At 41.0% G+C, this 16152-nt stretch overlaps 2 protein-coding genes across 2 annotated transcripts in view; both read left to right on the forward strand.

Moving 5' to 3' along the window:
* drd4a (dopamine receptor D4a) overlaps window positions 1-14406 on the forward strand; it is a gene marked incomplete at both ends in the record, with an annotated part of 17173 nt that extends 2767 nt beyond the window's left edge. Inside the window, 3 exons of the mRNA XM_080028502.1 lie at window positions 2354-2466; window positions 9703-10298; window positions 14189-14406. Of these exons, the coding sequence (XP_079884628.1) occupies window positions 2354-2466; window positions 9703-10298; window positions 14189-14406 (927 nt within the window). The remainder of the gene's footprint in view (window positions 1-2353; window positions 2467-9702; window positions 10299-14188) is intronic.
* aass (aminoadipate-semialdehyde synthase) overlaps window positions 1-16152 on the forward strand; it is a 519315-nt gene that overhangs the window by 348433 nt on the left and 154730 nt on the right. The gene's annotated exons all lie outside the window — the stretch shown is intronic.

Raw genomic sequence — 16152 nt, forward strand, 5'->3', positions numbered from 1 at the left:
AGTTTTATCTCAGGATATATCATCACTAATGGTTTCAATTTGAGTTGAAACTGCTGTTGGATGAAACCCAAGGCATGACCTAAGACTTGTGCCGATAAATTTATGTGAAAACGTTTTAATTAACGCATTTCATTTTCATCCTTAAGGCCTTTACTGGCTAGCCATGCAATTGAGTACTTTGATGCATGTAATGGAGCATTGTCCTGCATAAAAATCATGGTCTTCTTGAAAGATGCAGACTTTTTCCTGTACCACTGCTTGAAGAAAGTATCTTCTAGAAACTGGCAGTAGGTTTGGGAGTTGATTTTGAGGCCATCTTCAACCCGAAAAGGTCCAACTAGCTCATCTTTAATAATACCAGCCCATACCAGTATCCCACCTCCACCTTGCTGGCGTCTGAGTCGAAGTGGAGCTCTGTGTCCGTTACTGATCCAGCCATGGGCCCATCCATCTGGTCCATCAAGAGTCACTCTCATCTCATCAGTCCATAACACCTTATGGACTGATGAGTCCGAATAAAATGTGATCATAAAAATCTGTCTTCAGATATTTCTTGGCCCAGTCTTGACGTTTCAACTTGTGTGTTTTGTTCAGTGGTGGTCGGGTTTCAGCCTTCCTTACCTTGGCCATGTCTCTAAGCACTGAACACCTTGTACTTCTGAGCACTCCGGGTAGGTTGCAGTTCTGGAATATGGCAGCACTGGAGGATAATGGGTTCCTGGTAGCTTCACGTTTGATTCTTCTCAAAACTTTGGCAGTTAATTTGCGTCTTTTTTTCTCAATACGTTTCTTGCGACCTTGTTGGCTATTTGCAACAAAACGTTTTATGGTTCTGTGGTCAAGCCCCAATATCTTAGCAATTTCAAGAGTGCTGTATCCCTCTGAAATACTTTTTACAATTTTTGACTTTTCAGAGTCGGTTAAATCTCTTTTTTGGCCCATTTTGCCTGAGAAAGAGAAACTGCCTGATACGTATGCACACCTTGATATAGAGTGTTGATCTCCTTAGGCCACACCTTAACTCATTACACAAATACACATCACCTGGCATGCTTCAATCCAATAAGCACTTAGGTTTATACAGCTTGAAGTTGGGAAATATGCATACAAATTATGATATGGCCAAAATCCTCACTTGCCTAATAATTGTGCACACAGTGTAGTGAACCGGTCATCCTCACAGTCACTCTTTGTCTATGGTGGCTGGTTACATTCCTGTTGAGGACAGGGGTCAAGCTGAGGGGGCCCCCCCCCCACAACAATGGCTATTGGCAAAACAATGAAAACTATTTTTGATGGTTGGTGTTCAATCTTTTGTCTTCTCCACTCACACCTTTTTGTCTTTGTTTTGAGTTGGTCCATGAAAACTAAACATGTTAACACAGTCAGTGTCCCTTTAAAAAAACAAAACAAAAAGTACTTCCTCTAGGTCGTGACCATGTAGTCGATATTATGGGGGACGAAATCTAGTTCCCACAGAAAAAAATGGAAATTTGAAAACACATCCCTTCCTTCTAATTTGTACTGTATTCAAACGGGATGAACTTTTTCATTTATTTTTGAACGTATTCTCACTTTGTTTTGTTTTTTGTTAATAATTTGTATCCCAAAAATGTATGTGTCTGTGTGTGTGTGTGTGTGTGCGTGCGTGCGCGTGTGTGTGTGTGTGTGTGTGTGTGTGTGTGTGTGTGTGTGTGCGTGCGTGTGTGTGTGTGTGTGTGTGTGTAGAGTTAAAGGTGGAGTCAGTGATTCTGGAGAACGCTTTTTTGGGAAAATCCATGGATATCTCCTCATGATCCATTACCTGTGTGTGTGCACTATAATATAATCTGGCGTAAATACACAGTCTAGGCTCTGTAAACTGGTATGTAAACAAAGGGTTTACAAAGGGGGGCACCAAATCTAGTAACATGCCCGTTTAACAGAGCCTGGGCTGTGTATTATCACCTGATTCTTTCTTACACATGGTATACAGACATGTGTCAAATCGTGAGGAGAAATTCACAGATTGAGTGATTTTGACAACAAGCGTTCTCCAGAATCGCAGACTCTACCTTTAATACAATACAGTTTATATGTTCTTGAACTGCACCTGTTTTAATTAGGCCGTACTGTACTTTTACCAATTACATTGTATTTGCAGCCGCTCGACTGCTCTGTCTAACATGTTTCTCTTTACCAGCTTGTTGTGTATTTGATATTACATGTATATTGTGTATGTATTGTTGTTTTTGTTTCCCGACATCATTGCAAAGGAGGGTCACACCTCAATGACATCTTGAGTATTAATAAAGGTTAAATAAATTAAATTAATAAAATAATTAAGTTCTGATAACGTGTTAATCTGCTTCAGTTCCAGGACGGCGTGTGGACTCTCGGCATGACGCTCTGTGACGGACTGATGACCATGGACGTCATGCTGTGCACCGCATCCATCTTCAACCTCTGCGCCATCAGCGTAGACAGGTACTGTGTGTGTGTGTGTGTGTGTGTGTGTGTGTGTGTGTGTGTGTGTGTGTGTGTGTGTGTGTGTGTGTGTGTGTGTGTGTGTGTGTGTGTGTGTGTGTGTGTGTGTGTGTGTGTGTGTGTCTGTGTCTGTCTGGGTGTGTGTCTGTCTGACTGTCTGTATATCTGGGAGTTGAGTGTGTGTGTGTGTCTGTCTGTCTGTCTGACTGTCTGTATATCTGGGAGTTGAGTGTGTGTCTGTCTGTCTGTCTGTCTGTCTGTCTGTCTGTCTGTCTGTCTGTGTGCCAGCCAGATGTGTTTGCCTCCAAGTCATTCAGCAGTCTCTTAAAAAGGATCAACGACACTTTGACGAACTTAGCAAATGGCAAAACGTCAACACCTTTTCCCCAGTTTAGTTCCTGACCTTCGGAGCAGACGGATTGAAGGTCCCTGTACGCTTTGGTTTGATATGTGTCGGAAGGTGAAAAAGATAAGCAGCAAATCTCACAGAAATCCTTCCTTGCGACATGTGTGTTTGTGTGTGTGTGTGCGCGTGCGTGCGGTGTGTGTATGTGTGTGTTTGTGCGTGCAGTGTGCGTGCGGTGTGTGTTTGTGTGTGTGTGCGTGCGTGCGTGCGTGCGTGCTTGTGTTGTGTGTGTGTGTGTGTATGTGTGTGTTTGTGCGTGCGGTGTGTGTGTGTGTGTGTGTGCGCGCCATGGTAAGGTGTTGCAAGAGGAAACGAGGGAATCACTGGCTTTAAAATGTCAGTGGTTGAATAAGCGACTGCAGACTGCATTCTTTAGTTTAGCCCAGAAGAAAACCTTAATCTGGTCCCAACTGTACGGAATTTTTCACCAGAGCTGTTTTCTTGTTTATCATGCCTTAAGATTTAAGCAATAGTTCACGACAGGCTGTGGAATGTGCTCATTGTACCACTGTTAAGGGGCGTTGTTCGGTCCGACGCGAAGTGGACATTTAAAAAAAAAAAAGTTGTAATACAAAAAATAACTGTTGATATCTATAAGTTGACATTATTATCCTATTCAACTGAAGTATCTCACCTCAAGGCTTAAACAAGTATCGGCGAAAGATTTTTTTTTTCTAAAGATTTTTTTGGGCATTTTTATGCTTTATTGATAGTGTAGAGACAGAGTTGAAATGGGGCAGAGAGGGGAGTGACATGCAGAGAACGACCGCGGGCTGGAATCGAACCCGGGTCCGCTGCTGGCCGAGGCCCATGGGGGGGACGCCCTACCAACTGAGCCAAAAGACCCTGTCGAAAGACATTTTCATTGCGATGAATTTTTCTCCAGCTGCATTGAGCAGGTGTAAATAATTCAGATAAAGCCAAAACACCCAACCTGAAACCCCTGCAGAGTATCACAGGAAACCCTTTAGCCTTTAATTAAAATGAAAGGGGTCAAAGGTCGACCATAACTCACAGGCTCTGTCTCATAACATGAGTTTTAATATGCCCTCTGGTAGCGCGCCAAACTGCTTATTAATCAAAACGTAACCGTGGGCATTCCTATCTCACTGGGAGGGCGTCAAGGTCAGACTGTATCTGCCCACACACATCATTGGCTGGGCCCCTGTCTGTCTGTCTGTCTGTCCGTCCGTCCGTCCGTCCGTCCGTCCGTCCGTCCGTCCGTCTATCTATCTATCTATCTATCTATCTATCTATCTATCTATCTATCTATCTATCTATCTATCTATCTATCTATCTATCTATCTATCTATCTATCTATCTATCTATCTATCTATCTATCTATCTATCTATCTATCTATCTATCTATCTTTTAATTCAAATTAATTGGCTGTGCCCCTGAAAAGATCCGGTCAAAGTAATGATTTATACCATTGTTATTGGGGTGTGAAGTCCTTGCCATTTACCTTATTTTATTACTCCTTTCTTTTCTCTGTGGCATCCCAATTTATGTCCAGATCCTGCTACCGCTGAGAAGTAAAGTTCACGTCAGCTATAGGTTAGCTTGCTCATCGGTACATATAGAACGTTTGTTTTGTTGATCTTTTGACTTTACTTGCAAAGGTTACAAAAAGGGGAAAACCCAACTAATACCATTTTCAGGTTTTTAAGAATGAAAAGGATAGGAGCGCTCCAGTGGTGTAGTGGATAGAGCGCGTACCATATTGGCTCCGGCCTTCGTTGCAGTGGTCGCGGGTTCGAACCCGACCCGTGGACCTTTACTGCATGTCATCCCCCCTCTCTCTCTCTCTCTCTGTCTCCCCATTTCAACTCTGTACTATCTAATAAAGCTTGAAAATGCCAAAAAATAATCTTAAAAAAAAAAAAATAATAAAAAGGACATATTGTAGGGGAGAACGGGGTAAGTAGGCACACTTTTTACTCTAGTGAGAATTGCTCATCACCACAACATCTGTCAATAGCCATTCCTACATTAAATTGAAGCTTAAGGTGTTGGCTAGAAATGTGTGTCTCTCTTTTTTTCCAACTTATTGTAATGAAGAAGTAATTTACCATCAAAGACACTCTGACACATTGTGACAACCAACCCCATCAAGGGGTCGGTTGTCACACACTATGGGGTTGTTTGTCACAATGTTATCTTAATGGGAAAAATCTTAAAAAGAAGGCAAGGAGGCAGAACCAAATTTGAATGTTTAATTGCATTGTCAAGTTGACAAATAGGCCTACATAACGTTCTGTAGCCTTGGCAGCTGGTCTAGTTTGGGATGCACTGGGTTGTTTTGATTTTGTTGCCCTTTTTTCTTTTGCTTGCTAGCTGCCTTTTCCTGCTCTATTCTTTCCTTCTCTGGGGTGTCAGTGAGGATACAGCTTGACAATTTCTTTCGTTATTGGGTTCCTTTTCTGGCTGCAGCCTTGAGATAACATGTGACAACCAACCCCCCAAAAAATTTGACGACCAACCCCAACTTGAATTTCTTGCTAGCATCAAGGCCAACAACCATCTGACAACTAATTAGCTTGCTAACCACAATCTAAACTATAGTTTACCCTTCACACTTTCTGAGGGTAACAAGTGTTTTGTTATAAACCCATTGTGTAAAAGCCTAGAAGAAAAATACTGAGAAGCAAAATATTTTGAATTTGACATGAAAAACACAAAACATCCTCTCACCTGAAATGCAGCTGTCTTCCTCCAAGGAAGTCTATGTATGTGACCTCTGATCCCAATTCTGGACCTTTTTTATATCAACATTTCAGAGCTAGCGCGCTCTGGTGGCGAGATATAACCCATGTGACAAATTACCCCGTTCTCCCCTACTCAAGTAGACAAAGTGTTTGTATTGTTAAAGCTATAGTTTGTAACTTTTTCATAACAATGAATATCGGTTATATTCAAGCCATCGACCAAACGAGTTGACACAATGTTGATTGATTGATTGATCAGCTCCACAAAACTCTCTCTGTACTTCTCAGTATGGCAGCGTTTACAAAATGGTGTCACCCCCCCGACACTAGCGCAGGAGCTCAGAAAAATCCCAAGAAGCGCCCAAGAAATGTTTCAGTTGTCTGTTCTACTGCTAAGAAAAAAACCTGGACGTAGAGCAGAAGGTATAAAATTCATGTGCGATCACTGAAGGCTTTACCTCATGTAGATGCTTTGACAGTGTTGTTGTTATTACTCAGAATTCTTCATTGGGGGTGACAGAAGTTACGCACTATAGCTTTAGGTTATGGTTGCTGGGCCCTAGAAAGCTTTCCCAACTTTCTCCCCTCATGGGCAGCCCTGGTCGGTAACCACAACATTTGATCTAATGTAGAAAAACGACGATCACCATTTCGCTGTATTCCTGTAAAAAAACCTACAAAATAAGAAAAATTTGAGAGGTTGGCCCACCTTAAAGCATTAAAGGCTCAAAATGGAGGATGTGTCTTCAGTGATAGAGTGCCAGCGTCGTTAGGTTGACAAAAAAATGAGATTATCTGAACTCTGGGGCTGATGTTGAAGGATGAAAAGTGTTTCCTGTGTGTGTGTGTGTGTGTGTGTGTGTGTGCGTGTATGTGTGTGTGTGTGTGCGTGTGCGTGTGCGTGTGCGTGTGCGTGTGCGTGTGTGTGTGTGTGTGTGTGTCAACTGAGCTGAAAACCCTCGGAGCTGTCCCTCAAACCTGATGTATGGCTCCTGGAAATATGATTAGCTGAGACGGATGGAGCCAGTGAAGCTAACGGGGACGGATGGTGATGACCGGGGGATTTTTGAAGCAGCAGGTTGAGGTTTTTTGTCTGAATAATTTAACAGAACAGGTTTTTTTTTTACATTAAAGGTGCAGTGTGTAATATGACATCATCAAGAAAGTTCTAGAAAATTCTAGAATGCAACGCTCCCTGGGTAACTCCACCCCTTTTGAATAATAACAGAAGCTACAGTGGCCTTCAAGGACAAGAACAATTCTAAATTATAAACAATGCACCTGATGACATTCCAACTATGACGCTTCCAACATGGCGGCGCCAATGCTTTGGTCCAAGGAATGGAGAAATATGGACATATATGAGACCCTTTCTAAGGGAAAAAATAATCATTCTAAAAAAAAATTTCAGCTATTATGCACTAAATTAAACATACTTATGTATATTATAATTACTTTCTACAAAGTCTGCTAGGAAATAAAACCCAAAATTCTACACACTGCAGGTTTAAAGGAGGAGTCAGTGATTCTGGAGATTCAGAATGCTTGTTGTCAGAATCACTTTATGTTGAAATCAGTGAATATCTCCTCATGATCCGCTACCTGTCCGTACTGTGTGTGCACTGAAATAAATCCAGTGTTAATACAAAGACTATAGCTCTGTATACATGCATGTTGATAACTCCTATGTAAAGCGCTTTGAGTGCTAGAAAAGCGCTATATAAATAAAATGTATTATTATTATTATTATTATTATTATTATTATTATTATTATTATTATTATTATTATTATTATTATTATTATTATTATTAATAATAATAATATTATTACAGTGGAACTCCTTTATTTACATGCCAGTTTACTGTAAGTTGTGTATTATCACCAGATTTTGTTTCAAGCCCACACACAGTGCAGACAGGTAGGCAGCCAGTTGTGAGGAGATATTCACTGATTTTGACAGAAAATGTATTTTGACAACAAGCGTTCTCCAGAATCACTGACTGCACCTTTAAGGCGAGACACTGCAGAGATAGACATGAGAGAAGACAGGTTATGGAAGCAAACCAAGATAAGGTCAGACACAGCACACCTAACTGATGACCCGCTGTCATTCATGGATCAGTAACTGAACAGGATATGCAGCCCTGGAGGGGCCTTTGGGGGGGGGGCAGATTTATTGAGGTCAATCTTTATCCTCATCACATGTTTGGGCTCCTGCTCTTGATCAAAGCTGTATTTTGACATGTGGGGAAATACAATTATGTGTTTCTTGCAGAGAGTTATGAGACGATTGATACCAATGGTAAAACCTTTTCCTATAGTGGATTCATTATTGCATAATCTCGAGATAACAAGATAATTAATTAAAGGAATACTTCACCCATATGGAACCGGCATTCTATCATTATAAAATCGCTATTATAAATATAATGAATGAGGTTTTTCTTCCCTCAGTCTTCCCTTGGCCCAGCTGTCCTGTTAATCCTAACCCTATATTTTACCAAGTGTGATGTCACGCATGGGAAAATGTGAGGTTAGACAGCGAGAACACCTTTTCTCAGGCTATGATGAACTGATTCCTAATTTGTTTGCACATTTATACGCCAGCTATAATTCGTGGGTGAGTGTACCCATGAAGAAGGCATTAATAAAAACGAAAAATACCGTTTTTTGCACTGATGGTCTTGTTTGCTGTTACATGTAATTTATGATCATCAGAGGAAAAAATAGACTGTTTCAGAAATGTTTAAAAGTTCCTCGTAGCACCTTTAAGATCACAAGAAAATGAACTAATTGCAAACAAGTCCTTCTAGGCTTCCCTACTTTTCTGTATCTTGTTTTCATCCGACTCAGTTTTACAGCCCCGGAAAAAAATGAAGAGACCACTCCAAATGTTCAGTGTCTCTCGTTTTACTGTTTATAGGCAAATGTTTGAGTAGAATGAACATTTTGGTTTTATAATATAAACTACTGACAACACTTCTACCAAATTCCAATACCTTTTTTGTCATTAAGACCATTTTCAATAAGTAATGTAGAGATGAAGATTGAAGAAAAATCCAGACTGGTCTCTTAATTTTTTCCAGAGCTGTATATCTGCAGGTGGATCTTAAAACTAAAACCTCTGTGAACATTTTCCTCCAACGTCCAGTTAGTTCCACTAGAGTTGATTCTCTAATCGGAGTCTCCGTCTGTTATTAATAACTCTCTCTCTCTCTCTGCAACAAGCTTAAGGAGCAGCGTTGCTTAATGGGCTTTTTCTCTGCCCCGAGTTTCACCTCTCAGGCGACACACACACACACACACACACACACACACACACACACACACACACACACACACACACACACACACTGCTCTACTTTACTGGTGAAGGTGATTGGAGCTGAGGGGAATACCTGCAGACATTACTAAGTGCTGAATAAAAGCCAAGAATCATTATGCCTCCACGCAGGCGAAAGGCATATATAATAGGCCAGATCTGTTCTGGTTGTCTATCTATCTATCTATCCTTTAGTCCGGGCCATTCTTGTTAACGCATTATCTCAAGAACGCTTAGAGGGATTTTCTTCAAACTTTGCACAAATGCCCACTCTGAGTCAAGGATGTACTGATAAGATTTAGTTTTATATTTTTCCACAAAACCCTTTATATTTCTCACAGTGCTAATTGCTGAATGTCCTTTTTTCAGCCTATGTCTGAAACGCTCTGTTTTAGAGCCTGTCTGGTTCTGGGGGGGGTGTGGCTTATCAAAGATGGAGGTAGTTGTAAGTTAGTTTGGCGATGGGGGCGTGGCTTCTGACTGGTGTTTTTGATCACAGGTTTTCGGAAAGGGGGAGGTGGAACAAAACAGAATGATACATTTCAGTTGCAGCAGATTTTGAAATGTCTCTCTCTCTCTCTTTCCCTCTCTCTCTGTCCCTCTCTCTCTCTTTCTCTCTCTCTCTTTCTCTCCCTCTCTAACTATCTCCCCCCTCTCTCTCTCTCGTTGCTGTCTCTCCAAAATCTGTCTAATAAAACAAAAATGCCAAAAGAAAATCTGGTGCAGCAGATGGTAATGTCTCTCTCTCTCTCTCTCTCTCTCTCTCTCTTTCTCTTTCTCCCTCTCTCTCTCTCTCAGGTTCATCGCGGTGTTGATCCCTCTGAACTACAACCGTAAACACGTGGACCTGCGTCAGACGGTTCTGCTTTCCGCCACATGGATCCTAGCGCTAGCCGTCGCGTCGCCCGTCATGTTCGGCATCAACAACGTCCCGAACCGCGACCCCACCGAGTGCAAGCTGGAGAACGACGACTACGTGCTCTACTCCTCCGTGTGTTCCTTCTTCATCCCCTGTCCCATCATGGTGCTGCTTTACTGCGGCATGTTTCGCGGGTTGAGACGTTGGGAGGAGGCCCGCAAAGCCAAGCTGAAAAGTAGCATCCAGGCCTGCCGTAAGCTACAAGAAGCCGCGGCGTCGCTACCACCGTTAGCGTCGTTACCTCCACCGCTACCTCCGATCATCGAGAACGAATGTATGGGGGACAAGTCGGAGGAGGTCAGTTTCCAGCTCCCGGACCGGCCTCAGCAGTGCTCCCCGGAGTTTAGAGACGGCCCCGTGGTAAGGACCGTTAGCTTCACGGAGATCAAGTACAACCCCAACCAGCGCCGGAGGTCAACGGCTAAGATCAACAACCGCGAGAGGAAAGCTATGAAGGTGCTGCCGGTAGTTGTGGGTGAGTTCACACACACATGCACACAAACACACGCACACACACACGCGCACACACACACACACACTCACTGTAAAAAGGCCTAACTAATATAGCCTAATGTTCATAATGTATATATCGTTCATATTATCGTGTTTTGTTTGAATATTTGGACTTATTGAATTATATTTCATGTTTTGCTTTGGCAATATTGTTTTTCAAAACTTTGATGCCAATAAAGCCCTTTTTGAAATTGAATTTGAATTGAATTTGAGTTCACTTCCTGAATAATGTGCACCTGCGTTCCAAATCTCATACTCTTTATTCTTACTTTTCTACACACTACAGCTGATCATAAAAGAGTTGTAGAAAGCATGCAGTAGGAATACAAATGGGATATACTATTACTTATTTATTTCATCCTAACATCGCACCTTGAACTTGCCTCTTGCTTATATATCCGTCGCATCGCTGGTTGTTTTCACTCAGATGCTCCCATCAATATGAGGAAACTAACTTGCAGTGGATTGTGGGTAGGAATCACAAAAAAAAGCTGCTGATTTCCACACTAAACACTCACGACCAGATGCAAGCTAATCAGACTTATGGGGCGAGGGACGTGGCCTTTTCAAACATTGCCTTTTCTGCTTGGTTTTGGCATTTGTGGCGCCCCCTATGAGTTGGACTTAATAAAGCTTTAGGAGACATGCTACCACATGCTCAGCAGATTTCCCCAGAGTTGTATTATGATTGGACGAATGGTCAGCTAAGCCCCACCCCTGAGAAGACGTTTTGGTCAATGGAGGCCTAATTTTTTTTTAAATTTTTTTTTAAATTACCTCAAAATATTATAGATATGGTATTAAAAAACAAGTAAAAAACGACGTAATGCATGATAGCTCTGCACTAATTGAAAGACCAATTTGTTTCAGCTTGTAGCCTCCATCAGGAAGTGCTGCTGAAGTTTTGACTCTGTACTTCTCTTGAGCTATTACAACATCACTTTAGAGTTACAAACGATTTAGCACAAAAAAGTGACCCATGCACTGATCCCTAGCCTTACATAAATACTGATATAATGGGCCCATTGCAGGTACTTGAAGGCCTCATGTCCACCTGTGATGTCCCGTTCAGAGGCACTAACGCATCATTTGGAAAAGGTCGGACTATTAATAGCCTGTGGTGTTGCTCCTAATGCGTAGAAGTGCTTCCCTTTGGCACACAGCAGCTAATCTCCGAGGCCCCTTAATCTATTCAATCCAATTATTATTCAGGGCTCGAGTCGGTGTGCAGGGCGCTCTCACGCATCCCTGCCTCATTAGCTCAACTTAAAGTTCAGGTGGAGAATATGGCAAGACAATATAAAGACTCATCAACAAACAATTTGAACATACATATAAAAATCACACGTAGGCCCGGATGGTTAAGTTAAGGGGGGTGGGAAGATGGGTAGTTTAATTTATTTATCTTTTTGCCTTTTTGTGTTCTTGTTTTTTTTCTTCCCTCTTTCAATTCAATTTTACACTTTTTACAAGCATAATACAAAAGGTAAAGCTTTTGTATTATGCTTGTAAAAAAAATGTAAAATTGAAATTGAAGCAGTTCCTTATTGCGTATGAATGTCAAGAGATATGCACAAATGCTTTCAATAAAAAATAGTTGAAACAGAAGTTCAGCACTAAATAAATAGTTCTCTGTAAGGGAGTAGGTGGGGTGATGGTGAGAGAAAAACTTAGGTGTATGTATCAACTTAAAGTTCAGGTGGAGGCTCCTGAGAATATGGCAAAACAATATAAACACTCGCAAATAGACCGTCCAAACCTGTAGCTACTTGGGTGTGGGTCTTCTATTAGAAGTTCAGCGCTCTGTTGGTTGGTAAATAAACAGTTCTGTAAGGGATTTGGTGGGGTTGATGACTAGAGAAAAAGTAAATTGCGTGTTTTTTAGATGATTTTGAAGTGTCTGAAATTGTCCGAGATGCCCCCTACGGTACGTGTGTGAAACAGTCGAGAGTTGATTGCGTACATTTGAAGTTCACCACTCTGTTGGTTGGTAAATAAACAGTTCTGTAAGGGAGTTGGTGGGGTGATAACTAGAGAAAAACACTAGGTGTGTGTCTGGGTAGATTTGGAGATGGTAGAAAAGGGCATTTAAAGGTGGAGTAAGCGATTCTTGAGAATGTTTGTGTTGAGAATTTTTTTTTTTTGTCGAAATCAGCGACTATCTCTTCACGATTCTGCTAACTGTCCGTACTGTGTGTGAGCAGAAAAAAAAACCAGTGTTAATACACAGCCTAGGCTCTGTAAACGGGCATGTTGCGAGCTACAGTGGGCCCCGTTTGTTTACATGCTCTTTGTTTACATATCCCATTTACAGAGCCAAAGCTGAGTATCAACACCAGATTAATTTTTCAGCGCACACATTTTACAGCATGTACATATAGCGGATCTTGAGGAGATATTCACTGATTTCGACAAAAAAGTGATTTTGTCAACAAGGGTTCTGCAGAATCACTGACTGCACCTTTAAAGCAGGTTTCTAGACTTGTAGGTCAGTCAGGCTTGTAGGTAGATTGTTAGGTCGGAGGGTAAGTCAGTAAGATGGTAAGCAGGTGAAGCTCTGCCTCATTGGCTAATCTGACTCACTTACATTCACAGTACGGACAGTTTAGTGGCACTACGGCCAATAGCTCCACTAGGCCGTCACTAATTGTACTACTGTCTTGTCCCAGTAACTAGCATGGGAGGGGGATGGATGTATTGACCGAAGTATGTCCCACTCCACTACGATACGTGGCGATATGCACCCTTTCAGCCGAAAAAAACAATAGGTGGACAGGACACTGCCCTTAATTAATCTTGATCTGTTCTGTGCTAAATTGATGCACCGTGCTCCAGCATCCTGTTCATTTAGAAACCTTGTGTATCGGCTGCAAAGGGCTTTATTTTGTATTCCTCCTGATAGTACACTGCCCTGCCAAAAAGAATCACACACTCAAATGTTTAGATGGTCCATCGTTAGTTTTGATTACAGCATCCATTCACTGTAGCACATTTTGATTAGGTTTTTTTGGCCGGGCAGTGTAGAATAAGTCGTTATAAACCAATCTGCACGAGAAATTCACTCTCTAGATTTTTTTTTTTTCAATAAGCATTTTGGGTAAATACTATATAAATTATTATTATTATTATTATTATTATTATTATTATTATTATTATTATTACCGTGATTTAATTGGGTTAATAATGTGATACTATTAAGTTTCTTGTTACACCGCCCAGCACTAACTTGAACCTAATATAATTCTTCTTCTACTCTCTCTATTGCAGGTGCACGCTCATCCCGATCATGCAAAAATAAATAAATACCGTAACATACTGTGAAACCGGTTTAGTTTGGTTAATACTGTGAATGTGATATACTGTAAGCAAAGCAAGGCAAGTTTATTTCTATAGCACAATTCAGACACAAGGCCATTCAAAGTGCTTTACAGGGGCAAGATTAAAAGCGAATGAAAAATTTGAATAACATTTAAAAAAATGGAATAAAACATAAATAAAAAAAGGTTAAAAGGGAAACAGGGGCGCCCTTAGCTCAGTTGGTAGGGCGTCCCCCCCCCCATGGGCCTCTGCCATCTGCAGACCCGGGTTCGATTCCAGCCCGCGGTCGTTCTCTGCATGTCACTCCCCTCTCTGCCCCATTTCAACTCTGTCTCTACACTATCAATAAAGCATAAAAATGCCAAAGAAATATCTTTAAAAAAAAAGAAAAAAAAGGAAACAGAAAAGTCTTCAGATTTGATTTAAAAGAGCTGAGAGTTGCAGCAGACAGACCTCAAGTTTTCTGTAAATCTATTGTCTCTTATCTAATTCTAATCTATTGTAATTCTTCTTCTTCTACTCTCTCTATTACAGGCGCCTTCCTGTTCTGCTGGACTCCGTTCTTCGTCCTCCACACACTGCGAGCTCGCTGCCGGGACTGCTACATCCCCGGCGCGCTCATGAGCATCGTGACGTGGCTCGGCTACATGAACAGCGCTCTCAACCCCATAATATACACCGTCTTTAACACCGAGTTCAGGAACTTCTTCAAAAAGTTTGTGCATGACTGTTTCACCAGGAACCGCTCGTAAGGACAACGCAGCCTCTGTCGCGTAGCCTGGTTTCTATCAGACCATCGTACTTCATTTCATTTGTACAGAAGGTCTGGAATCGCTCAATTGACAAACGTTAACTCACTTGAAGGCGGGTCGGTGTTTGTTGAAGTTTAAAAACTATTGGATCTGCCCAGTGCCACTCTGGATCTGCCAACCAATCGCATAACGTTTGGTCGTGATGTACAGTATGTCATGCGCCGGTTTTCGGACTTCAACTGAAACTGGCGCACAACCTCAACGTCATTGTTCTCAGCCACTCCCTCTTCTGTTCGCTGATTGGACCGGTACAAAATCTACCGGAAAAAGAACCGCGACGGACCCAGACTGACTACTGAAGGGAAATGAAAAATGAGCGGAAGTAGGTAGGCAAGGACGATTCTTAAATGCAGCCAAAAGAGAGAAGCTACCGAATGTTGATTGAATTTAGTCTCTGTCTGTAGAGTCGGCCATTGTTTCTTTCCTCTGTGAGGTTTTTATTTTTTCTACATGTGACGACAGCAAAAGTTTGTTTTGAGCTTCATGGTTCCCGTGAAGAAGAAGCTTTTAGTCTGAGGAACAGGAACTCATCTACATCATTCAACCCACCGACAGACAGGAACTGCTTTTATATGTTCAAGTTCATCTTTTCAGAATAAAGCGTTTTTTCACAAAAAAAAAATATAAATAAAAGATGGTTGTGTTTGTGAAGTGATGCAGAAAGAAATGTGGTCTGTAGCTGATTTCTACAGATCAGGTAAGATTCGGAAAACGGTTTCTGTAAAGTTGTAGATTTTTGGCAGATTCAACATTTCTAAAAACTGCGAAATTAAAAAAATTTGCTAGCTATGGTGGGCCCCACAGGATTTTTTTTTAGCGCAGACACAGTACGGACAGTTAAAGGGACACTGTGTAACATTTTAAGTAATGTATTAGCTCAAATCAATATCCTCATTCATAAATATGTCCTCATTGGTGTAAAATCACCTCTGCCAATAATCTGAATTATCCTCCTGAGCGGAGAATTACAAATATTAATATTACATTTTCTACATTGAGAGGGCAAGTCTTATGGAGGCATCCATGTTTTTGGAATGTCATCAGGTGCATTGTTTAAAATTTTGAATTGTTCTTGTCCTTGAAGGCCACTGTAGCTTCTGTTATTATTAAAAAGGGTTGGGGTTACCCAGGGAGCGTTGCATTCTAGAACTTTGTAGAACTTTCTTGATGATGTCATATTACACAGTGTCCCTTTAAGCAAATCATGAAGAGATATTCACTGATTCTGAACTTCTAATTTTGAATCACAACAAAAGCAAAAATAGAAAACAAGCTTCAAAGTCCTGAAAAATGATATTTTTTTAAATCTTGAACACACAAGATAACATATTTTACAAAGTATCTTCAAGTAACATCGTAGAAAAAAACAAAAAGGTTTTCAAACATTGTTTTAGCAGGAAGACAATTCCCCATCAAGACAACAAACAATTACAAAAACATACAAAAAGACAGACAGATAATGTATGTCTACATATTGGTTGGGTTGGTGTAGGATTAATCTGATATAGTTTATTTTATTTTATTGATTGTTTATCCTTCATCTAACCGGGAAGCCTCTGGAGATTAAGTTAAAATGGCACAAAGTAAAGTTTAACAAAACAACGGGAAGATACAAAATAAAAATCATCATTAATAACAGTAATTCATAAAAAAATATAATTGAGGAAATAATTAACAGTTGAAAAC

Source organism: Ammodytes marinus (genome assembly GCF_949987685.1).
Source record: "Ammodytes marinus genome assembly, chromosome: 5".
Lineage (NCBI taxonomy): Eukaryota > Metazoa > Chordata > Actinopteri > Uranoscopiformes > Ammodytidae > Ammodytes > Ammodytes marinus.